Below are 26286 nucleotides of genomic sequence, written 5' to 3' on the forward strand. Positions count from 1 at the left end.
CCAAAGCCACTTTGGTTTTATGCAGTTTTAATCATCAGCTGAAATTGGGAAGCTGTTTCCCTCCAGAGTCTAGAGTTGTGCAGTGATATAATTCACAGAGGTTTTATGCCAATTGGAGATAAGATTCTGGACTACATATACAAATAGGCTACTCTGGCACCAGTGGAAATAGGATGCCAGACTAGATGAGCCACAGGTCTGTTTGGTATATAAAAGAAGCCAGAGTTGATGAACTGTTGGTGTGAGTTTATGTGGCAGAGGATGGAATACCACAGTAGATTGCTCTGGAGGCAGACGGCTTGTAAATTGGTTGGATGCATTTTGATGGTTCCTCTTTATTAAAATGTGAAAAATAATGAGCTTTGCCATTTGGTGCCAGAATTGCATTGTGACTGGCACCTTCATATAACCAGACTTATTTTTCTTTCTTTCTTTGGTAGGACGATGACCTGGTTCTCTGGCATCAGAGTAGGTATGGCAGAGAAACCCCAGTCCCCATGGAGGAAGAGTCCTTTCTGGATGCAGATTTGCTTATGTCTGAGTTCACAGACACCCTCTTCTCTACACTTTCTTCACATCAGCTGGTTGCCTGGCCAAATCCCAGAGAGATAGGTATGTGTTTGCTTTTGGCTGTGTGGATTTTGCAGTGAGAGGAGACTTGAGGCTTGTTGCTTCACTTCTTTTCTCACCTCACATTTTCATTTTTTGGTTGAGAGGACGGCTACATCTTTCTCTTACAATGCATCTTCCTGGGCTGTTTATACTTGTGTCAAAGTCTCACAGGGGTAGCTGTGTTGGTCTGTAACTTAAAAAAACCTCAAAAAACAATGAGTTGTCCTGTTGCACCTTGTAGAGTAACAAAAATTGACATAGTATCATGAGCTTTTGTGTGCACAACCTTCTTCTTTAGATGAGTGGAGCTTTAAATTATGGGATTTCTGTACTTCTCTGTCCACTTTGCTCCTCTCATATGAAGAAGTGGGATGTACCCACAAAAGCGCATGATATTGTACTTGTATCGGTTTAACAGAAGTGACAAACTTTTAAGTTTTTTAAAAATTATATAAGGGATCAAAAATCCTATTCAAATATTAAGCCTAAATTTGCTTTCTTACTTTTATCTTATTGCACCTAATAACTGGTACACCCTTTGGTACCATGTCATACACTAAAAAGTATTGTTGCTTATGAGGCTGTTAGAATCTACATACAATCTTCTTATTCTTTTGTAATGTAATAAATATTAATTTATATATACCATAAACTTGCAGAATGTCACAGTTCTTATTATAAAAGCCAATCCAAATAAGCATTGTTCCATCAAAGTGTTACTTTTTGATTGCAGGGGTGGGAGACCTAAGACCCAGCAGCTGGATGTGGCCCCCAACTTGCCTGGATCTGGCCTCCAAGGCTCAGGGGCTCCCCCCAGCATTGGGGAGTCCTTGTGGGAGGCTGGAGCGCACACAATCTACTAGCCTGAGCCTCACTAGGGTCTGGTGTGCAAGGGGAATGTAGGGAATGTCTTTCTCCTTCTCAGTCTGGGCTGCATCAGCGAGGGTTTGTTTTTTGTTGTTGTTGATTTTTTTTTTTTTTTAACTTCTCACTTGTGTGCATCCCCTGACTGATTTTTCTGTGGCTCATTGGCCCCCAGCTCAAGAAGGGTTACCCACCTCCGGTGAATAGTCTTCAGAAATGACCCTCTTTCTTTTAATTAAATGGATGTCCCTCTGTCCAACAGAACTCAGCTCAAATTCTTTGTAGCCAAAATTCGGAGTTGCACTCTGTGGGACCTAATCTCTGAACTGTCTCAGTGGGAGTTCTGTGTGCAGAGTGCTTGCAGAATCCAGACCTAAGGTTTATACTCCATTCCAGCAGTGTGACAATCTTTCTTTGAGCAGCTCATCTACATTGTAATAAACTGAAGTGGCATGTATCCTGCAAAATTAATCCAACTCTCTTTCTCTGTCTCTCTCTCTTGGTTATTCCAGCACACTTAGGAAATGCTGACATGATTCAGCCAGGACTTAGCCCTCTCCAGCCAAATCTAGATTTCATGGATACTTTTGAACCTTTTCAGGGTAAGAATAAAGAGAAAATGAGTTTCCTTTCTTTAATAGTATTGTAGCACTAATTTTGCAATAATGGTAATGGCTTTTGAACAGAAAAATAAACTATGCAAATTAATATATTCTCTTTAGACAGTATGAAAATGGAGCCAGAGCTCTCAAGCATTTGAAATTAATTTTTTTAAAGGAAAAACTATAAAGAGATCCTCTTACTTTTACAAGACCAGTTCTTTGCATGACTGAGTGTTGAAAAGCATTTGTAAGAGTCTTTGTGTCCTAAGATTCAGACTTTGAAGAATGCAGCTTTCAGAGGAATGGTTTTTGAGTCTTTACCCATGGTTAGTATGAGAGAACATCAGTTGTTAGCAGAGTACCTTGCAGGGGATGATGTTAATTCAGGGGTGGGCAATAATTTTCGCAGTGGGGCCACTTCACAAATTTTGGTATGTGGTCATGATCCAGCTCTGGGTCCCCTGGAAGGGATGAGGCCTTCGGCAAAAGAGTGAGGCTGGGGCTACAGAGAGAGAAAATGCATGCGTGTGAGACTGACTTTGACAGATTGGGTGTGTGTGGCACAGAGACTGGGAGAGTATGTGTGGCACTGACAGTGTGGTGTAGACTGGGTGTGTGGACGCAAGGGAGAAGTTATGTTGACAGAAAAGGCCTCCAGGAAGAAGCCCTGGTGGACACTCCTGCCACAGCTTTCAACTCTATTGTTCTTGCCTGTAGCCATCTTTAAAAGGCACAGGCAACAAGCCAGCTCCAGAAAGGACCCTGACAGCGCAGCTCTTTCTGGTAGGGACACTCGGGAGACATGTCCCTGGGACAAGCCCCCCCAAGACCCCTTTGACCCTTCCAGAGACTCATCCCCCCAGGGCACCAAGCGCACCTACTTAGACCTGGTGCATCAGCACGTTGGGGTCCAGCAAAGGATGCAGGAGTCAATGGAGAGGAGGTCTATTCGATTAGTCGATAGGGTGAAAGCACTGCATGGAGCCCAGGATCAGTTGGGGACTCCAGCTGATCCTGGGCTCCATGCTGCCCTGCCACTTTGAAACGCTGCATGCAATTTGACACTGGGCTCCCTGCGGTGTTTCAAAGCAGCAGTGCCATAGGGAGCCTGGAGTCAGCAGTGGAGTACACAGATGATCCCAGGCTCCACATGACGCTGACACTTTGAAATGCCATGTGCAGCCTGGGAATGCCACAGCTGGCCCCGGGGTCCACTCAGCGCTGCTGCTTTGAAGTACCCCCGTCTTCTCCTTCCCTGCCTCCCCAGTGCTTATTGGATAGTCAACTAGTCATCTAGTCCTTCACATCCCTAGGCCAGATAGAAATGGGTGGTGGGCCCCCAGGCCTGAGTTTGCCCAACACTGTGCTACCTGGTGTCTCCTTGATTCTTATAACCCCATCAATCACACGTGATCTTTGTGGCTTCCCCATATCTTAGTAACAATTTAATAGCCAAATGCAAAATCTGATGTTATGGAGACCTCTATTACTATTTGACTATTTACTCTAGAATAGTAATGGAACACTGAAGAATTATCAAGATGTTGAACCACAGCTGTCAAGTGTTTTGTTGTAATTTTTCATATAAGGCAAAATTCACATTTGTATAAAGGCCTAGGTACCAACTAAGCTATGAAAGTAGAATTCAAGTGGAACTCACATGGTGTCTGGGCCTTCTGCGTATTCTCTACGAGCAAGGCTTGACAAATCCCTGAATCTACTCACCTGTGGTGAGTAGATTTCAGCTGGTCGCCCCGTTCACTGGCGGCGTGTGCGTGCACAATGCGGGTCTTGCGCATGTGCAGGGCGGTGCTGGCAGGTAGGTTTTGTCAAGCCCTGTCTATGAAGGTCTGAATTTCACCAATGTCCAATAAATTTGCATGACATTTGACAAGCAAACATAGTTGAAAAATAATCCTTTGCCCAAAGAGTTCATAAATCTCCATAGGACAGGCAAACATCTTTGGATTTGTAAATAAGCAGAATACATTTGGTGGTAATGCAGTTTCCTTGTTTTTTAATTATGTACATTTGCTTGCTAATTCTCAGTGAGTCTCCCGTAACTTAGTGCTATGTAGCAATGTTCTACCGTAATACGGACAGTAAAACATTTAATATTTGTTTTTACATTCTTTCAGATATATTCTCATCCAGTCGCTCTGGCAACATGTTCACTTCTCTCCCTGCTGCCAGTTCTTCTATGACAGATAACAGCAGCCATTCTTCCCAGGTAAAAGTGGTTTTGTGTAATGAAAATTGCCAGGGCTTAAATGTATAAGTACTATACTGGCCTTCATGTACTAATATATGGTATTGTAAAGGTCATGTTAATAGAATTGAATAAACATGATATTTGATTACTACAATGTATTTTCCTCTGATTTACCCACTAAAAGAAATCATTACAATAACCTAGAAATAAAAATAACTGGTACTGTATTGAAGATGTTGTAACTTCAATATCTTTGCCCTCCGTCGTGTCGGGTTCAGTAAATAATTTTCTGTGTACTTTAAAATATTCGTTTTTAAAGAACAGCCTTTACATTATAGAGAGTGTTTTGAGTGAAATAGTGCATCTTGAATGGAGTTGGGCCTTTCTATAAAGAACCATATGTACAGGGAACTGGGAGACTTAACTGCTGTGCTCTGTTCCCAATTCTGTCATTGACTAGCTATGGGACCTGAGCCCCATCTCTTAACCTCCATGTACCTCGGTTTTCTCATCTGTAAAACAAGGATATTGGTGACTGTCTCCCTCTGAAGTGCCGTGGATCTCAAAAGCCTTGAAGATCTTTACCTAACTGCATTTTCTGGAGAGCCAAATAGAAATAAGCAAAACTAGAAGTAGTTGTTTAGTTCTTACTGTGAAAGGTGTTGGCTTAGCATAACCAGGAATGATTCAACTCTTAGCTGCATTCTCCCCTTTCACAATTGGGTGAAAATAAAGGTTCAAATAAAAGCTTCTGGTGTTGGCCCACCCCCACTGGCAATTAACCTATGCTATTTTCTTTCTCTTACCAGTCTTCTGTACTGCCTTCGGATACATTATCCAGCACACTCCCAACGGGGAACCTCAGTGAAGAATTGATTGCCTCATCCGTACCTGCTCCTGTCATTCCCGATGTTGGTGCTAATCAGTGCTCCAGCATTAGGAGTGGTGGATCTTTCATCCAGCCATCAGACTTCAATTCTGATTCATCTCTCAATGGCCAGCAGTCATTTCTTCCGGTGTTCCCAGCTTCAGTGCCACTGTTACAACCTACAGTCCCTCCACACCATACCGCTTTGCCCACAGTGCCTCTGAATGCCAACTTGAATTCCCAGCCATCTGCTTTTACTGCTTCAGAAACCCAAAAGTTTGCCCTCACAAAATCTTCTGTTGTTACCCACACAGCTTCTGCCACCCTGACCCACAACGCCTCTGCCACCACTTTCAGCCAGAGCCAGAACCTCATCCTGGCAACGCAGCAGCCGGGGGGAGGAGTGCCTTGTAACCTGACTGCTGTTGTGCAGAGTCAGCCCCGGTCTCAGCTTCAGCCCCACCTGACATTTACACTCCCTAAAGCCATTGCCTTTGCAAATGCTGGAATAAGGCCCAAACAGCCACAAAAAATAGTGCCTGCTCCAAAGCCTGAAACAGTCTCCTTAGTATTAAAAAATGCCTTCATTACCCCAGGTGAGAATCATGCAGGTTCCACCTTGTTCTGCCAAGAGAAGTAACATGAGGGAGGGGCACGGTTGTTGGTGGTGCAAAATAACATTTCCAAAAAATATGCTAATTGGCTGGACCCCACTTGTCACTGGAGGTACCTAGAAATCTCTGTGGTTAGAAGATTTATCATTGCTGCCACGGCCATCTCAGAATTTGCTTTTCAAATAAACCTCCAGGCCAGCAATAAAAAAAGACATTTTCATTTTAATTTGGTTGTAAGGAAGGCTGTGTGGACTATTGGAGATTGCATAGAATTAGGAGATCTTGGATTCTGCTTCTGGTTCTGCCATTGAGACCTTTGGTTGCCTTTAGAAGTCATTTCACCGTTCTTTGCTTCAATGACTCTATAATAGGAGGATATTTTACCTATCTCAGTTGTATGCTGAGGTGTAGTTATTTAATGTGCTCAGCACTCTCAGAAATCCTTAGCTGAATGCAGCTAGGCAAGTGCAGAGTGTTACTGGCTGTTTTCAAAGGGATGTACTTGACTAGACTGCCCAAACTCTCTAATCAAATAAGACTGTTTTGTGGCCTTGTCCACACTTACTTTGACACAGAGGGTACCTATAGCTCTACTCTATACTGAAGAGCAGGATGCGTCCACACTCACTGCAGTGTGTGCACCTGCAGGCAGCAGTAAAGTGTCTGGCAGTGGGAGCTGCTGGAGCCTTTCCTCTCTGCCTCCCCTTTGCCCGAGCCTTTCACTGCTGCCAGAGTCCTTCACTTAAAAATAGAAGTGTAGAAGTGGGAGGCACTGCTTTGCTGTGCAGAAAGCTGTGTAGAGTATATGCCCATGTGTTCAGGCATATAGGACGCTCAGCTACAATCACCTAACCAATGCCTCACTGTCTACACAGCTATTTATACCCAGGATAGTTGGGCCTTGTGTCTCAAGTTGTATCACCACTGTAAATGTAGACCTTTCTTCTAGGAATGTTAATGCTTATGAGCAGAGCTGATGTAGCAGGGAGGAAAACATTTCCGGGATATGGGGACCTAAGAAATAATGTTTTAGGATTTATGTGCCTTTGCCTCAAACTTCCTAGCTTGATGTCCTTAGAGATTCAGTCTGTTTGCAGGACAATGTTAGCACTCTCAAGGAAGCAGGTGCCAAGACCCCTCATGATTTGGGCTTGCTTTAGGGACAGTTTCTGAAATGTCCTTATGATGGTTTCAGCCTCATGCAGTGGGGCTTTGTCTTTCTGCCCTGCAAGTCAAATGTTGGTCCTGCTTGACAAACTCCCCTGAAAACGTCTCATGGCCCCTCAGCAGGCCCCAGATCCCTTGTTGAGAACCTTTGTGATAGCCAGTCCCCAGAAGTATACAGCCTGAAGGATTATTGTGAAATGGAAATTACTGAAAACAAAGTAATTTTTCAGCCCACCAGAAGTCCTTATTAACAGCATCAAGCGTGCTTCATCCAACCCTTAGCACGAAGTTGTGTCCCCTGAAGTAGCTTGATCCATAGTTAATAGCAGTAAGTCAATACAGAGTATGTTTCTAAGACATCCTTATGTGTACCTAATGAATTATAAAGCAAGAGACCAGGTGCCTTCAACAGCCAAGAAATTCACCACTGATCTAGTGATGTTTTCTAGGCCTTTTTTCACCAAAGGACTATGCCTGTCTTCATATGCTGAGCTAAGGTGTGCACTTGTGTTACCCATGGGATTTGCACCTCTGGCTGGACAATTAATGGCTTCATGGTTATGGGGCTCAGCATCAATTCTGTTTCTAGCTTAGGTTGAAAAGTGCACCGTTGACAGCCTACGTTAGTTATAAAACCCACATAATTTAAAACGGTTAATCCACAGGCAACTTGGAAGTCTTTTTACTGTGTAGTATCTGAAGCTGTTAAGTCCTTTTTGTATTCTAGAGCAATCTAGCAATGTCCATTTGTGTTGCAGCTTGATCTTTGAGAGAACTTAGAAGGAAATACGATTCAACGAAGTTATAAAGAAAATACCAGTTAGGTTTCTTTTAGTCCAGTCTCCCAATCACCACTAGTTTGTTCCCTGCAAAACATTCTCCAGATGCTTGGTGTTGATAAATTATAACTTGGTTTGTATTTTTCAGCTGCCTTTCAGGGACAGTCCAGAGCTGTGATTGTAACCCGTGCACCTTTAAAAAGAGAAGGGATTTTGACTCCAGCTATTTCTCCACCTAGTGTTGTAATTGCACCAGCTGGAATTGCCAGGGTAAGAGAAAGGAAAGAAAAAAACCTCTTTGGACTTGAGTTTGTATATTGTTAGAGCCTTAGACTGTGGTAGTGCTCCAAAAGTGCTTAGGCATAGATGCTCCCTTGTTACTCAACAGATCTGTTTGCGTATTCTGAGCTGTCAGTTAATGTTTGATTTGTCTACATTGTGTGACTGTTAGCACTGTATTATCTGCACAGCTTTGGGAGAGCAACTTTGTTTCTTCTGTGGCTTACACATCAACAGAATTCATAAGGAACACCAGTTGAAGAGAGTGTCTTGACACATAGTATCTCACTTGAGAAGGAACCATTATGATCATTTAGTCTGACCTGCTGCACGTTGCAGGCCACAGAAACTCATCAGACTATCACTATGATAGGCCCATAACTGATGATGATGGAAGAACCAGGAAGAATCCAGCTTGAGTTTCCAATTGCAATTTGAGAGGTTTATCTTCAGTATGCTAGTATGTTTGTCCAATCTGTTTGAGTGCATGTTAGAGAGAAATTTTCAGAGTACCCTGTGAATAATAAGAGGAAATTGCTTTTTCGCTGCTGCTCCCTTATTCTAATGTTGCATTGAATTATGAAAAATGTGGGATTCTTACCAGAAGTCTGACATTTGTACCTGATGGTCCATTATATATTAGCACTTGTTTGGAGAGTTCCCAAACAAGTATATTAGTATAGTTATACACTAATTTAACATTATAAATTGCTATTGGAAAACAATGTAATAGAATCCTTTGCATTTTTTCTGTAATATTCTTGTGCTGTTTCTTAGGCTTCTGGTGTGGCAGAATTCCATAACAACATTCTGGTTGGTCGAGCACAGCAAGCTCCAAGTAACCAGCAAGTCCAATCCACAGTCCCACATCTCTTCTCTCCTAGTGCAGTCCAAGATGTGAAAGGAGAGCAAATCCCTTCCCACAGTACCTGTTCACAGGTTCCCTCACCTACTCCTAGTAAGTTAAAGAGATTTTAACTTTTTCCCCTATGTGCATCCATCTTTAATGGGAATGTAAAGCAGAACTTGGCCAGCTGTGGTTATTGCGTATCCTGGGGAATTTTTTGTAGAAATAGCTTGGGATCTGCATTCCCTACACCATGAGTTCTCAAACTTCATTGCACAGTGTGACCCCCTTCTGACAACAAAATAGTTGTGACCCCCAGGTGAAGTTTTGAGACCAAATCTCACCACATCGTCTGTTACAATGAAGCATGGGCTTCAGCTTCAGCCCTGGATCCCAGCAAGTTAATGTTGGCCCTGGCGACCTCATTAAATTGGGGTCTTGACCCACACTTTGAGAATCACTGCCCTATACTTTCAGTCTCTAATAATCTTCAGTTCTTGCCCTAGGCTTTTGGTTAGTGTCTCTGTGCACTAAGGTGCTTTATTCCACCCCTGAAATAGTTACACTTAAGTACTCTATAAAATGTTATAGAACTCTGTTATAATAAATATAATTCTACAGCCACTTCCATTAGAGGTTGTCTAAGCACAGTCCAGCCTCACAACTAACCTATGGTTCCCTGCAATATCCTGGCCTTTTTAGTGTGCTACTTCTGAGGTACATGTCCATTTCCATGGGACAGTAAGAAGTCATTAGTAAATGTAAATATCTGTCCCCTGGCTTTAGGAACCTGGAAGGTCAGAGTGCAAGTAGGTCAAGGTGGGATTGTCAGTTTAGATCCTAAACAACCCTAACACATGTTTGCCTGAAGTGGAGAGAAGAATGGATGCATTTAGCCATTGTTTGTCAAATACTTGGATTTCTTTGCCATTTGATCATCCCATGAATAGAACCTAGATAATACAACAGCAGATACTCTAGAAGTTCAGTGAATGGCTAGATTAAGTGATGTGGGTAGAAATTGCTCCTCGGTTTGTTAGAGAGTTATTTTTTTAATGATCTGACATGTCCTTTTTGAAGGCCGAGATTGTCAGAATTCAGGACAAGCCTCTCCCTGTCCATCTGAGCAAAGCCCCAGTCCTCAGTCTCCACAAAATAATTGCTCAGGAAAATCCACAACTGACCCTCAGATGGCTGCATTTAAGGTACATGTTTCATCCTTTTGAGTTTTTTCTTCCTTTTTTGTCCTTGTAGCTTATTGATTTCCTGATTTAGATGGTACAGACTAGACTGTAAGTCACCTGACAAATGAGGCTGCACCTGTGGTTGTGGTGTACCTTGCAGTATATTTGTGTTGCTGTATTTCACTTTAAACATTTCATTATGGCTTCAGGCTTTGTAGTGGTACTGATTTTGCTGTGCTTGGCAGTGATATGTTATCCAATATGTGCAAGGAGGGTTGGCTGTATTTCTTGTTATCTTTATTAGAGTTGATACTTAGTTTACGTAACCCTTATGACAGATCTAGGTTTTAACTGGTAGATCTATATTCAGCTCGTCTTGGCCATAGGCCTCTAAGCCATTTTAGTTTATCTGTGGATGAGTTTTTTCCATGAAAATTATTGTTGTTCTGTTGGGCGTTCTTCTGGCTGCTCAGTTTTGGGGGTTCTTGATCTTCAGTGCTGTTTGTTGGGGTGATTTCACCTGGCTGTGTCTGATACATTTTGATAGTCCCTGGTAGTTGCACTTTTTGGTCCTTTCATAAAGCCTGAAGAAAGTGCAAAACTGAATACTCTGGAACTCAGTAAAGTGTAATTATCATGAAATAGCAGGTCAGTGTAGTGGAAGCAGAACTCTGGCTGACTTCCTTTCTGACAAATCGTCTCTGCTTTTTACAAACATAATGATACTCACAGTGCTGGCAGTGTTAGCTCTGATGACCTGGCTGATTTCATACTGGGGTAATTTTAGTTCCAGAGTCTCTGGCATTCCTCTCAAAGATTCATTTTGGTATGAGTGTCTTCACCTCTCTTCCTAAGATGAAAGTGATAAAGTTGCTGTGTATTATTAAAGAGCTGCTATTTCCCCTCAGAACTTTGGGAAGTATTCCCTACTGTAATAACTGTCTGTATACAGTGAAGGGGTTATTCTGCACAAAACAACATTGCTATAAATGGATAGGGCCAACCTGATTTTTTTTTTAAATCCTCTACTACAAAGATCTCTCCTTGCTCCCACTAGAGGGCAGATATTTCCAGGCTGGCTTGTCTCCCTTGCAACCACATTCATTTTTCTTACCCTTCATCAATTTATTCATGGGTCAGTGGAATCTTTTCATCTCTTCATTCTCCTCTGCCTTTGTTAAAATGGAGCAGGCAACACCTTGCTGACAGGGTAACTGCTGCATGCTAAGAAGATTTAACTCAGTGAAAGCTCACTGAAATGCCCTAGAATCCTGCACAAGGAATATCATTTATAACCAAGTTTGCTGTAAAGGCTGTGTCATCACTATAGTTTCTAACTTGGATCTCAGTTTGTTCTTAGACAGTCACATTTCTACTGTCACTACCATTTTGTGCACCTGTAACTACTCTATCTAACACATTGGTAGAAGTTAGAGTGTTTGGAGGGCATACGAATGGAGTGGCAGGAGTAGCATATGCCCTCAAGGATATCCTTCCACACGGCTGAAGGGATGGAAGATTGGCCATGCCATACACATGATTGGGGATTCCTGTCTTCAGAACAAAAAGACAGAAGAGAGCCATTTGCCAGTAGCAAAACACTGAGTTGTTATGCAATATTCCCTTCTAATTTTTACCATCCATGAATGAATTTATGTGCAATGAAGCATGTACAGATGTGGCCCACCAGTATAAACACATGCTGCCAGCTGTGGGCACTCTGCTAATCAGCTGGGTGGCATTTGAATCTCTCCTGGGTGTCCACCCAAGCTCTCAGCTTAAAAGGAACTCTGCTTTGGTTACAAAGAGAGTTCTAGCCATGTGCTATGACATATGTTTGGAGCCATCCATCTGGGTAACCTTACAAGCTCTATTCCAAGTTGTAGTGTGGATTTACTTTGGAATGAGAGCTACTGTAGAAATGCCAGTTGTTAAATCAAACTGTTAGAGACCTTGGTCTTTGTAGAATTTTTCCTTGATTATACAAAAAACACAACAAAAACCACAGCAGACCCAAGAAGGCTATCATCTCTGTTTCATTCTCTAGAAGTAGGTAGCCACTAGAAGATGAGGTGTCCTTGGGAAAACAAAGCTACAATGAATTAAATTTCAGTCATTTTGGCATAAGTATTGGTGATTCTGAATGCTTTGTACAGGCAGTCCCCGGGTTACGTACAAGATAAGGACTGTAGGTTTGTACTTAAGTCGAATTTGTACTTAAATCAGAACTGGGGTCCAGATTCAGCCGCTGCTGAAACTGACCAGCGGCTGACTACAGGAAGCCCGAGGCAGAGTTTCTCTGCCCCGGGCTTCCTTGAATCAGCCGCTGATCTGTTTCAACAGCAGCTGACTCTGGACGCCTGGGACAGAGCAACTGGGGCGCTGCCAGGTAGGTCTCCGCAGCACCGCACCTCAGCACTGCGGGGACCAACCTGGCAGCACCCCAAGTGCAAAGCCGTGGAGGACCCAGGCAGTGGGACTGCGGCGCGTCTGGGCGGTCCCGCCGCCCGCGTCCTCCGGGGCGAGAAAAGCCCCGTTCGTAAGTACGGATCCGACTTAAGTCGGATACGAGTAACTCGGGGGCTGCCTGTATTCTAAATCCCAATATGTTAATAAGCAGGCAAAGGATCAGTGATTGTTACAGGCTATTTTGATGTTTGTCCACCTTTAGCCTTCCATTCTTTTCTCTTTTTGGAATGTTGTTGTTCTCAAAACTAAAAGGTGATGGTCTTGCTAAATAAAACTGCTTCATTACAGTTTAGCAGCACATCTAGTGCGTAAAGCACTGGATTGCGAATCAGGAAATTTAGGTTCTGTTTCAGAATCTGCCACTGACTTGTTTTGTGATATAGTTGTCCAGTTAATCTTGTTGTTCCTCATTTTTCCCCTCCATAAAAGGAGGCTAATGTCAGTTATCTTCTGTAAAGCACAATGAAAAACACTAGGAAATTGCTAAATCTGATAATTCCTTTTTCATGGATCTGATGGAAAAAGATGTTTGACAGCTTTAGAAATATGTGGTAGCATGTAAGCCAAATAATTATTTAAACTATTTATACGTGCCAAAGATTGTATTCCAAATGTTAAAATCCAATTGTGGGTTCCTTTCATACTTGTAAAATCCACTGACTTCAGTGGCTATTTTTGCTGCACTAGGGATGGTGGGTTAGACTCATAATTTGTAGGTTATTTTAAAGGTCTAAGGATGTAAAGAAACACGATCAGAATTTCAGGGTTTTTTTTAACATCATCTTCCTAAATCTAAGAAGAAAACCTATTAAACTGGTTTTGGTTTGCATTTAGTACAGTGGACACTTCTGAAAGGGTTGAAATTGCCATGTGTGAGTAATTAATTTCACTATGATACTTCACTGCCTATTTGAAGGCTATGAATATCATGGTAACTTTAATTCAACAAGAAAATAAAATTGTATTGATATTAATAGCAAAAGTTAGCATGGGGCCGTGGTATAGAAACTAGCATAGATTTATTAGGTATCTTTGTTTGTTTATGCAGAATCGAAGGATAAAGCATATTTCGGCAGAACAAAAGAGAAGATTTAATATCAAGATTGGTTTTAGCACCCTGAACAGCTTGGTATCAGCTAACTCTAAGTCAGTAAGTTGTCTGAGTGCTATGCATGTTCAACCTGGCAAGTATCTCAATATAAAATTATAGAAACCATTCATTCTGAAAAGGGTTGTTAATATATCTGAACAACACGTGTTTCACTGGAGAATTTGAAGTACAAATCAAAGTGATGTTATCTGATGCATATGTGCCATAAATGTTTAGGGGAGGGTTCCCAAGCTGGGTAGAAGAAAATCTATTGTTACTAGCCAGGTAGCTGAGTGCATGTCAGCTTTTTGTTCTTTTACCTCTACCTACCAGTACAAGTCTCAAAATTTCAGGGAGTCCACTTTGAGCTTGAGCTTCAGCTTTAGGACCCAAAGGGGAAGGAAAGGAAACTGGGCAGTGCAGTGGTCTTTTCTCCTGGAGCTGCAGTAACAGGGATTTGATCTTATGTGCAGCATGGTCATGCTTTGTGCTTACCATATATGGGTCCTTTCCTCTGCCATCTCAAAATAATATTTTAGGAACCTGCCTTAATTCTCACAACACTGTGAGGCAAGTCATGTACAAATTTGACAGATGGATAAACTGTAGCACAGAAAGACTGTAACCTTAAAGCCCAGGGTGAATTGATTTGAGTCAGAGTGAGGAAGGGTTCACAGATGAAGTGTCGTCTTATATTTATTGAAATGCATTTAATGTATTACAATAAATGTGGGCCTTAACATCTATTGTCTTCATTTAAAAAATGTGTTTAATTTAAATAAAAAAGCCTAAGTTATTCATTTCTATCCTGTCAAAGGTACACACAGAGGTAGATCCTAGACTAGAACTCAGTAACGTTGTTTGGCTTCTTTAATAACCATTAGACACTTTCCCATATGTTTAATGATAATGAGAAAAGACCAAGTCCGTTAATCACATAAGAAACATATCAAAGAAGTTATAACACCCCTCATTAAGAAGTATGAATACTTGTTAAGAAAGAAAGTGATTAACAAACAATTTCAACATTTCCATTGATAAGGTAGTTAAAATCCAATTTGGGAAAGAAAGGACAAATTGCACACACATGCATCTTTCACTATATCAATGCTAATAAGAGTCAGGATAAATACCTAGCTGATTAATTTCTCTTTTGAAACACTGTTCATCTTCCAATTCCAAAGTGCTTTGCCAGGGTGGATAAGGAATATGATAAAGTGGAAGAAATTCTTCTGTAGGTGCTTTATTTGGTTTGGGGCAAACTCTTAGGCTATTTAGATCAACTCTGGAAAGTTAATTTTGTGATTCCCTTTGGTACAGATCAGCCATGCGATCACGCTCCAGAAGACTGTGGAATATATAGCTAAGCTACAGCAGGAGAGAATGCAGTCACAAGAGGAAACCAGGCGCCTCCGGGAAGAGATTGAGGAGCTAAATGCTACCATCATGTGAGGTTTTGGGGGGAATTGTTACCTTTTTTCATAATGACCAGACGGTGGGGAGCATTCCTTTTGCGTAAATAGCCTTGGATATCTGCATCAAATATTATGCTATATGGCAGTGGAGCATTGAAGAGGGGGAAAAAAAAATCAGTGGATCCCAATGAAAAAGCAAAATCACAATAGGATGAGCATCATTAGGCTTCTGTATAGACGTACTGTAGGCTCTTAGTACACCATGATAAGCACCAAAAATGGCCCAGCCCGCCAGTCATAACATTCCTGAGAAGTAGTCAGGAAGGGTTGTGTTCAAAGCAGTATTGTACTGTCCATCAGAAATTAGAGATGTAAAAAAAGAAATCAGTTAAAAATATAACTGTATAACTTAAAAATCCTACTGCTTACACATACCGAGGGCTCTGCAATATAAAGTTTATACTCTAGAGCCTGCAGCGTAGGGCAGCAGCCAGGTCTCTGGGAACTAGGTTGGGAGCTGGCATGTAACTGTGATGGAAACAGATAAGCCAATGTTTATTGGTTAATTGTTTAAACAGTTACACTGTTACACCCCTATCAGAAATTGTGTTCTCTAAAGTAGGGGAGCTGTAATGGTTCTGTTGTATGTAATCTTTCATTATTGGAAGATATAATGTCTGCTGAATAGAGAACAGAAATGAGACTTGAGGTGCAATGATCTCTTACTGGCTCTGCAACTGACTTCTTCTGTGATCTCAGGCAAGTCATTTTAATTGCTCTGTACCTCAGTTTCCCCATTTATACAATAGAAGGTAACTATCCTATTGTAAAGCATTTTGTGTAGCACTTTTCATCCACAGAATTGTTAAATGTTCTGTTATGTAATTAGAGATTTGAAGCGAGCAATAAAATATATTTATAATAACTGATGAACATTTATTCAGTTGATTTTAAATTCCCCCTTTAATTTGGGCTATGTCCTAAAATCATAGAAATTTGAAGAAAATATTAGTGGTGATTTTTTGCCTATGAGTTTTTGATCTGACTGCTATTTCTAGTGTGTTTTAATATTTTCTGCATCGGTCCTGAAGATTACGTTGTTAGAGGCTTTACTTTGTTTTTAACTCTATTATTTGTAATGATAAATGCTTAGCATTCGAAAATTCTCTTTTGTAAATGGATATGGACAAAACTGACAAGAAAACTGTGTTACACAATACACATTACTGAGTTTCCCCTAACAGGCATCATTAATTCAATGGTGCTAAAGTTTGGTGCTTGTTCTGTATTAGAGTTTGGTTTGGAAGAGAAACATCTCCTTTCTGCAAAGAGATTTTGAGCTATGGCCTTTTTCTTCAGTTCTTGTCAACAGCAGCTTCCTGCTACTGGGGTTCCCATTACACGGCAGAGATTTGATCACATGCGGAGTATGTTTGATGAGTATGTGAGAAACAGGACCCTCCAGAATTGGAAGTTTTGGATTGTATCCTTTCACTGTGATACTGTGCATTGCATTTATATTAAAAACGCACTAAAAACGCACTAGAGTATTGTAATTGGAGTATAGGAGTGGGAGTCAGGAACATTTTGTTCTAATCCAAACTCTGCCAAAAACTGATGCTACAACTTTTAGCCATTCACTTAAATAACCCCGTTACTCTATTTTCTGATCTATAAAATGAGAATAATATTTCTCTGCTTCACAGTGCATTGTGAGGTGTAAATCCATTAATGTCTGTAAAGCTCTTGGAGAGGTTTGGAAGGAATGTGCTCTTAGAATTCATAGTATTATTGTTATTTGTTATTATGGTTTAAAAATGGTTAAAGTTTAGTGAATATTGTTCCTGAGATTATAACTTACCTTTTCATTTTTAAAAAAGGACCACTGTCAAGATAAGCTATATCAATTCCTTACTGATAACTACAGGCAGTCCCGACTTACGCAGATCCGACTTATGTCGGATCCGCACTTACGAACGGGGCTTTTCTCGCCCCCGGAGCTCACGGGCGGCGTGTCGCCACCCGTGTCCTCCGGGGTGAGAAAAGCTTCTCCCGGTCTCCCTGGTCTGCTGGGGGAGTCAAAGCCTTGGAGCACGCCAGCAGTGGGACAGCCGTGGCGCGCCTGGACTGTCCCGCTGCCCGCGTGCTCTGCAGCTTTGCTCCGCATCTCCCAGGTCAGCAGACCAGGGAGACGGAGCAAAGCCGTGGAGGACTTGGGCGGTCCCGCCACCCCCGTCTCCCTGGTCTGCTGGCGGGGGGTGCAGCTAGTGCCCCCCCCCCCCAGCAGACCAGGCTTTTCTTGCCTACCCCTGGGGTAGAGCAGCTGGGAGCTGCCGGGTTGGTCCCGCAGCGCCGCTCTGGACCAACCCGGCAGCACCCCAGCTGCTCTGCCCCAGGCGTCCTGATTCAGCCGCTGCTGGTCAGTTTCAGCAGCGGCTGAATCAGGACGCCTGGGGCAGAGCAGCTGGGGTGCTGCTGGGTTGCTCCAGTAGCGCCAAGGAGCCGTGCTACTGGAGCAACCCAGCAGCACCCCAGCTGCTCCGCCCCAGGCGTCCCCAAGTCAGCCGCTGCTGAAACTGACCAGTGGCTGACTACAGGAAGCCCAAGGCAGAGTTGCTCTGCCCCAGGCTTCCTGGAATCAGCCACTGATCAGTTTCAGCAGCAGCTGACTTGGGGACGCCTGGGTTTCTTAAGTTGAATCTGTATGTAAGTCAGAACTGGCATCCAGATTCAGCCGCGGTTGAAACTGATTAGTTTCAGCAGCGGCTGACGCCAGTTCCGACTTACATACAAATTCAACATAACAACAAACCTACAGTCCCTATCTTGTACGTAACCCGGGGGCTGCCTGTACCACGATTATTAAACTTTAATTTTAATGAAATTGTGTGTGCTTTGCACCATTCATATGGTTTTCTTTTGTCCTTCACTTAACCTGTACAATGAACCAGACTAGTCAGTTTCTCTTTGTGACTCTTTTGCACTGAGTACTGTGCTGAATTGTCTCTCTCCCCCCTCCTCCCCCAATTCATTGAAACACATTGTTGGGCCTGACCAACCGGACTCCATCCCTTTTAGTCAGATTGTACAACATTTGTAGGCAAGGTTTCCATGTGCTCTGCAGCAAGTTTGACCTAACCGTCTCTGGGAAAAGCTCAAGCCGGGCCATTCTTAGGATTTATGAGGCCCTGGACAGTCCTATTAAACTGGTGCCCCTGTGCGCAACAGCAGTGAATCAGAGGACAACATTTTTTTAGATTTTATAATTTTCAGCAATGCACTGTTTCAAATAAAGTACAGGACTATGTAGCACTTTAAAGACTAGCAAGATGGTTTATTAGATGATGAGCTTTCGAGGGCCAGACCCACTTCCTCAGATCAAAAAATGATTTTTTGATCTGAGGAAGTGCATCTGGCCCACAAAAGCTCATCATCTAATAAACCATCTTGTTAGTCTGTAAAGTGCTACATAGTCCTGTTTTTTGTTTCAGCTACAGCAGACTAACACGGCTACATCTCTATCACTGTTTAAAATGTGCTTTAAAAATGTTTCATTAAAGGTCCCAACGACTAACACAGTAAGTTGGGGAATGGACAGTCTATACCTGGGGCTGGCAAATGCCTGTTAAGTAGCTTCATTATCACTTGAATGGCTCTTTCACAGGCTCAATGTTCTGCTAATAGCCCTGGCAGGTTTTTTCACTTTCAAGTTAACTAAAGTGCTGCACCCCATGTACACTACGCTCACCAATCCCTCCTCCACCTCCCTGAGAGGGAGTGGGAAGCTGTATGGCTCCCGTCCTTCTGTTCCCCCCCATAATCTGGTTTTTTAAAAAGGTGTAAGAGCATTGTAGAATTTGCCAGGGAGGAAGCTGGGAGTTTTGGTGGCTCGGTAAGAGGCAGTTGGGACTTTTGTTATGAAGGTAGATGTGAGAAGCAATTTAGGAATGTTGGCTATTTCTCCTACATGATCAACAGTAAAATGGTTGGATTTGGATCTTTTTATAATGGAGATTGCCTATCTCCTAGAACTGGAAGGGACCTTGAAGGTCATCGAGTCCAGTCTCCTGCCTTCACAGCAGGACCAAGTATCATCCCTGATGAATTTTTTCCCCAAATCCCTAAATGGCCTCCACAAGGATTAAACTTACAACCCTGGGTTTAGCAGGCCAATACGCAAACCACTGAGCTATCCCTCCCGACATCTAAATGAATGTCATGAGGTTTCAGAGTTAATGTCCCACGGAGATGAACTGGGCGGTGTAAGTTTATCAGAGATATTGTTTTAGGTAGTCTGTAGCAGGAACCTTGGAAGGAGAGAATAATTTTCTCTTCAAACCATCTCTCACAGTAAAGTAGGTCTCCAAATACCCTTTTAGCAATTGGGTTTAAACTCAGACTACACTGACATTTTCCAGAATGCTGTTCAGTGAAAGCTAAGGAGGCTGTCTGTGCTCTTAGCCAGCCAGGGCCGGCTCTAGGTTTTTTGCCGCCCCAAGCAAAAAAATTTTTGGCCGCCCCTTTTTTGTGTTGGCTTTTACACGTTTGCACTTTCCAATGGTTTTTGTTTGTTTGTTTGTTTTTTACTGTTTAAATTTTTTTTTAAATGAAAACTGAAAATGTATAGTTAGTGAAATAAAACAATTTCCTACTAGTGTACTCGGTTTAATTTTAATAAAATCACAATTACCAAAACCAAATTGATAGACCGGAGAGGGAGGACCAAAAGCCGTGCTTACAGAAAATGGGCTAATAAGGAGAAGTCCTGTGAACAAGCTTTCATGGGCAAAAGTGGGTCTTTTGCCCACGAAACCTTGTTCTCCAATAGATCTGTTAGTCTAAATGTGTCACAGGATTTCTGGTTGTTTATGCAGATTCAGATTAACAGGGCTACCCTTCTGATTCTAAGCTAATAAGGATTGTGAAACCTATTGTGTCAAATGTATTGGTAAACTCTTGGAGGAGACTATATGGATTTTCTATACCTGGTACATATTGTAAGTGCCCAACAAAGAACACATCCATAGTTTATCAACACATCCATAGTTTATCAACAATAACAGCAATCCATAATTGCCCATTAGAGGGCGATCAGTAAATCTACTGCCCATGTAGAGATGTTTGTAGGTGCAACTCAGGATGCATTCAGTGGTTATAAAGCCCTATAGACTAGCTGGTTTATCTTCTCCGTTTAAAAGAGTGCGTATCGGTTTTAGCTGGAAGGTTCCCTAGACTGCGTAGGTGTGTTTCCTTCTAACCAGCTCTTAATCATTCGCAGGAAGAGTGATTTTTTTTTTTAATGGCGGAAATCGGCTTGCCTAGCAACCTTTTCCAGGTTGTGTAAGTCTGAAGAATATTTGGGCTTTTATTTACGAACTCTGAGCAGTGAGAGAAAAAGGAACTCAAGGGTCCTACAACCCGGGAGTGTCCTGGGAGCCATAAATCTGTGTGCACCAGAGCAGAAGGCTCCTCTCTCTCTCTCTCTCTCTCTCTCTCTCTCTCTCTCTCTCTCTCTCTCCTTCACTCCCTACAAGGCTGGAGATTCACTTTCACCCAAAGCAGCTATGTGTCCAATACAGAAGGAAGGGCTGGGAGAAAAGGGATGTAACTGCTGAGGTGAAGCACCCTGTATTTAAATGGGACTCTGATTTCTCTTGCATTCCACCCTAACTTCCCCGCTTTTGGCTAGACTGCTGGAAAGCAACCCGGGGAAGTAGGGGGTCGGAATTGCGTGCATGCTTGGCGGCTATTCGCTGTCACCCTGCTCCCTTGACACTTCTCAGTGGCAGGAACGGGTGTCGTTACCGCTCCGCTCGCTGGGGCTTCCCTCCGAATTATCACGTTCGCACTGTGCCTGTGCGGCGGTGAGAGGCTAACGGGTCCTTTTATAGCATGTTCTTTGCCTCCTCCTCCTCTGGTTCCCCTGCCCTCCCGCTGTCACCATTGAAAAATGACGAGACTGCCTCCAGAAGGGAGATCCCCGCAACTTTGAGCGGGCGGGCGGAGTGGAAGAGCAGCGGCTCCCGGCTCCAACCAGCTGGCTTGGGACCGCGCGTGTGGAGGGGAGGGTGAGGGGGGGAAAGGGGCTCGCGCGCACACAGGAGAGAGTGAGCCAGACCCAGCCACCCCTGGGGCTTTGGTAGCACCTGGGATTAGGAGAGTTTGTGGCGGGCGCACCACATAATGCAATCAGGGATCCCCAGCTGCATGGAGACCTGTTGGAAACTAGCAATTCCCCCTCCCCCAAAAATAGAACCGGCCCTCTCTTTTAGCCCCACCTCCATTTTTCTCTGCTGATGCTCCGGCTGGTCAGAGCGGTCACAGCTCTCCGGCCGGAGCAGATGATGACTGTCTCCAGATGCTGATTGCTCAAGCACTTGGCGGGCACCAGGCAGGAGGCAGCTGTAGCGGCGGCGGCAGCAATGGGAGCTGGCTGCTGAGAAGTGGCCGGGTGCTGCTTGGGTGCATTTGCGGCAGGAGGAGCTGGAGGAGGGTCTCGCTTGTTCCTGGCGTTCGGGAGATGGGGCCCCAGTGCCCACCTGAACTCAGCTCCAGTGAGTCGGGAGCCAGCTGCCAGAAGCAGCCACCATGGCTGAAGTCTGCCCCACTGGGCTCAGCGTCACCAGCAGCTGCAGCAGCTGTGACCATCCGGCACCGCCCTCCAAGAAGCACCCCAGCAGGGGCTGCACCTTGGGGGCTGCCCACACATAGCTCCCAGCGCCCCGGGGCCAGGTGCAGGCTCCGAGCAGCCGGGTGTGGGGCTCCTACCTCAGGACAGCCTCCGTGGGGCTCTCCACCTGCTCCTCCTGCAAGCCGGAATGCTGCCCCGGCAATGTGCTGCCCCAAGCACCTGCTTGTTTTGCTGGTACCTTGAGCCGGCCCTGTAGCCAGCTATGGTGATAACTAATTAAAGCTGTTTTCACCTTTCTGAAATGTCTGTAAAGGAGGTTCAAAACATAAATCTGAAAATCTCTTAAGAGTTTCTGCTCAGTAAAGAAGATGAGTAATCTGACCTTGGACTGGTAGTGATAGCTGAAGAATAGCCTGTTACATCCCCTTTCCAGTCATTTTACAAGTAGGTATAAGCATAGGCAGTCCCTTTAAACATAATGGAAAATGATTAGATTGATCTTGGTCACTAGTGTTGGAGGGTACCCAGGAGCATATTACAGTATTGAGACTTATTTGCGCCATATTTCCAAACTTTGATGGAATTGGGAAAAAATTACTGTTATCAGTAGATGTAAAGATAATGGTAGCTTCTCAGGGCCACTGATCATAGAACTGAACTCTTAAAGATAAGTTCTGTGGATATATATTTTACAAACTGGTTTGATTTTAAGTTTTAATTTGGTTAGGGAAGGGGTTGTTTTTGAAATTAATTAAACATCATCATCATCAATTCCTTTGAAGGTCAGACTTGGTTACAAATTCAGCTGCCATATAGGAGACCCTGATTTGATATCTGCTCCCAGTCCTTACTATGCTGGCCAACCAGAGACAAAGTGTGCCTTGAATGGTGCAGTCCTTTGCTAGTAGGAGGAAATGATCATCATACATTGCTCAGTATGTTTCAGGTTGTTATAATAATCTGAGAATCCTGTCCAGACCTTCTTTTCTAGTAATGAAATGAATGGAGATATTCTGATCTCCTAGAACTGGAAAGGACTTTGAAAGGTCATTGAGTCCAGTCCTCTGCTTTCTCAGCAGAACCAAGTACCATACCTGACAGATTTTCACCAGATCCCTAAATGGCCTCCTCAAGGATTGAACTCTGAACCCTGGGTTTAGCAAGCTAGTGCTCAAACCACTGAGCTACCCCTATAGCCAGGGCTTGACAAACGGTGGCGAAATCTACTCTCCAGCCCTGCACTGCTCATGCGCAAGACCCGCATTGCGCATGCGCGTGCTGCTGGTGAATGGGGCAACTGGCTGAAATCTACTCGCCACAGGCAATTTGAGTAGAAACTGCGATTTGTCGAGCCCTGCCCATAGCCATCACAGGGTCAAGGAATTATGGGGGGAAACCAAAAAAAAAAAAGCATGTTTATAGCTTGCTGCTATTAGCACTGATTGCCTGATCTTCAGATGTGTCCCATAGAATGGATGTCTACCAGTTTCAGTTTTTGCTGGCTGCATCATTTTATTATAATAGTATAATAAAAAGAGGAAGACAAACTACTAGGACTAGAAAAATTTTTCATAATTTCTTTTCAATGTTCCTTTCTGTTGTTTGCAACACAAATGCAACAGCATGATGTTAGAGCATGGAGACTAGGCACTGAAAGTGATCATACATAAACCAGTCTAATTTCACTGCTTATACAGAATGAATTACAGAAGTAGACAAACAACACACCTGAAGAACACTGATGTTAGATTTTATTTTAATATCCCCAGCCAGAATGTTTCTTTAAATGTTAGTGTCCCTTTGGTGGTTGAAGTTCAGTGTAAGTATATGTACTATTTTTTTATTACAGTCCTACATGGTCTTTTTCCCCCTTAACCATCATTGATTTGCAGTTTAGTATTATTATTAAGCCATTGTTTGAGTCCTTCAATGAAATGGTGTCTACGACCAGCTTAGAGGACCTGAACCAGACCACAATGGCTTGGCTGGATCAATATTGTTCGCTCCCTGTTCTGAGGCCAAGTAAGTAGAGTTCTAACTTGTGGTAATTTAACACTGTAACAATTGTTACCATACAGTTTCCTCTTCGAAATTCAGCATTAGAAAGGGAAGGGAAGTATAGTATAGGCTGTGATTTTTTTTTTCAAACCTATTGCATTGTTGCAGTGGAAAGTTAAGAATTATTGTTGCCAGTGAAATTCACTCTGAGCATTTCTTGTGCATTGCCACTGAGGAGAAAAAAAATAATGTAGCTTTTGCTTGTAAAGACTGGGGGATGAGGAATGGCAACAGACTTTGGCAAGTGGTGAGAGGAGAGGTTTGCTCGAGAAGGGAGCAGGTCTTTGGGTGGAAGCAACAGGTCTAGTAGTAGCCAGCCCTCAGAGCTACCAGAGTATGGCATGCTGCAGCCTCTCCCTATACACACACACATAAACACAAACAGTCCTCAGAGCCACCGGGAGAGCATTGCTTAGCACTCCAGCAGTTACTTAAAGGACCTGGAGCTCCAGCCATTGCCTCTGTAATGGCAACAGTGACTTGGAGCCCCCGGCCCTTTTGAATCACTGGACCCTGGGGTAGCTGCTTCCTTTGTCTCTACCCCACTGGCAGGCCTGTAGAGATCAGAAACTAAATGTAGATTCAAGACACATTTTCATCCAGATTTCAGACACTCCTCAAATGATTAACGTGCAGGATCATCATGTGAGACTGCTGTAACAGGAAATGTATGTCAGAATGTGGGTAAAATAGCAGAAAACATACAGTTCTCCCCCAAACAATTCAGTCATACATTTAATTAGTGCATTTTTTTAACAAGCCTTGTCAGTGTGGAAGCATGTTCTCTGGAATGGTGACTGAAGCATTCTGTGTTGTAATGTAAATCAATATACAGTATTTGAAAATGTAGAAGAACACCCTAAATTTCAGCTGGTATTCTGTCGTTTAACAGTATGAATAAAGGTGTGATTAATTGTGATTTTTAAGTTAATCACATGAGTTAACTATAATTAATCTGCTGTAGTGTGTACTGCAAGAATGTCAGTGTCTCTGCATATTGCATAGATCATTCATCCCTGCTGTAAATTGACTGTGTTGCACGTGAATCTATTTGCAACCAAACTAATTGTTCTTGATTTTTTTTTTCTGCCCCTTTATTCCAGTGGTGCTGAACACCCTTCGGCATCTCAGTACAACCACCTCCATTCTGTCAGATCCATCACGTATGCCAGAGCAAGCCATGGAGGCAGTTTGTAAGATCAACAAAACAGCCAGGGAAACTTAACAACCATGAATGATGAGATGCCTATGTAAAATGTAACGTCCCAGCCTCACAAACTTGTGAGTCTCCTTACAGTTGGTGCACTTTAGAAGGATTCTCTTCTCTCATGTAGGACATTGTTCAAGCATTTTGCCTTTGGGCTCTGAAGGTATACAACTACAGTACAACATTGTTAATATTTGGTTCCTTCTTCACAACCTTTTAGTTTCAGTTAAAGTGAAAATGCCAACCTCAGATACCTAAGTAGGCTCGAGTGCTGCATTCAGCAATAGAAAATCTCCATCAATGAAGCATGAACAACCACACAGTGAATACCTTTGCATAAAATGACTTCAGGTACTAAACAAGGTGTAAATTCACTACACCTAGGAACAATTTGTTAAAGGGAAATTCACATTTGATTTCATAAAAGATAATGTGCTTTTTCATTTTATTATTTGGAGTTCATTCAATTTCTTTGTTGTTTTACTTGAACAATAAAAGTTGATAAAAAGAATGATCAACATATTAAAACCAAAGGAGAAAAATGTTAATCAAAGATTCAAAATTGTGGTAAAATGCTAGAATAAAAATCTCAGGTTGTGTATGTATCAGTTCAGTATATGATTTGTATGTTAATCATTTGGAGGGCATGCTTTATTTCGTAGCATATAAAGAAGCAGATTTTTTTTAGATTTTTTTTTCATGATTTAGTCAGTACATGTAAGCAGCGGGATAGTTTGACAAGTACAAGAGGACAACTTAACTTTAATTTGTGTGAATTCTTTACTTGTCTATATAGACATGAATTTTCATATAGGTTTAAGCTGCAAGCTCTTTTTTCTTATATATTGCAGAGTTGAACTTTTCATCATACAACATGTGCACAGATGATGCTGTAATGCAGGGGTGGGGAACCTAAGGCCTGCCTGCATGGGTCTGGCCCCTGAGACTCAGGGCTCCCCCCCAAAATTGGGGAACCCATGCTGGTACTCCAGCCCCTGCCACTGTGCCCCCACAGGGCTGGAGTACCCAAAATCTACAAACCTGGGCCTCCCTAGGCTCTGTGGGGAGTGTCTTTTTCCTTCTCAATCCGGGGCCACATCAGTGAGGAATTTTTTTTCTCTCTCATTTGTGTGCAGCCCTGACTGATTTTTCTGTGGGTCAGCAGCCCCCGACCCAAAAAAGATTCCCCACTCCTGTTGTGGTGCTTCAGAGACAGAAACTGAGTTTGTATTGCTAGGAAATTGGCATTTATGTTATCACAGAAATTAGATCAGTCCACGTGCACTCATAAGCTATCCTTCACTCCTATATCTTCTTTGCCTATTTTCCCTGTGTCAGAGGCCCTGCTCTCAGTCCTAAACTCTAGAAAGATTTAGGTCACAGTTATC

General features: G+C 42.9%; 1 protein-coding gene across 1 annotated transcript in view; it reads left to right on the forward strand.

The window, feature by feature from the left end:
• The window catches only part of MLXIP (MLX interacting protein), a 73058-nt gene extending 47555 nt beyond the window's left edge, over positions 1–25503 (forward strand). Inside the window, exons 6-17 of the mRNA XM_075898646.2 lie at positions 441–612; positions 1989–2078; positions 4217–4308; positions 5100–5754; positions 7867–7988; positions 8775–8955; positions 9925–10049; positions 13546–13647; positions 14908–15035; positions 16362–16485; positions 23526–23655; positions 24795–25503. Of these exons, the coding sequence (XP_075754761.2) occupies positions 441–612; positions 1989–2078; positions 4217–4308; positions 5100–5754; positions 7867–7988; positions 8775–8955; positions 9925–10049; positions 13546–13647; positions 14908–15035; positions 16362–16485; positions 23526–23655; positions 24795–24916 (2043 nt within the window). The 3' untranslated portion in view covers positions 24917–25503. The remainder of the gene's footprint in view (positions 1–440; positions 613–1988; positions 2079–4216; positions 4309–5099; positions 5755–7866; positions 7989–8774; positions 8956–9924; positions 10050–13545; positions 13648–14907; positions 15036–16361; positions 16486–23525; positions 23656–24794) is intronic.
• Positions 25504–26286: the final 783 nt, after the last annotated feature.

The sequence above is a fragment of the Pelodiscus sinensis genome, chromosome Z (assembly GCF_052426305.1).
Source record: "Pelodiscus sinensis isolate ZL-2025 chromosome Z, ASM5242630v1, whole genome shotgun sequence".
In the NCBI taxonomy this organism is placed as follows: Eukaryota; Metazoa; Chordata; order Testudines; family Trionychidae; genus Pelodiscus; species Pelodiscus sinensis.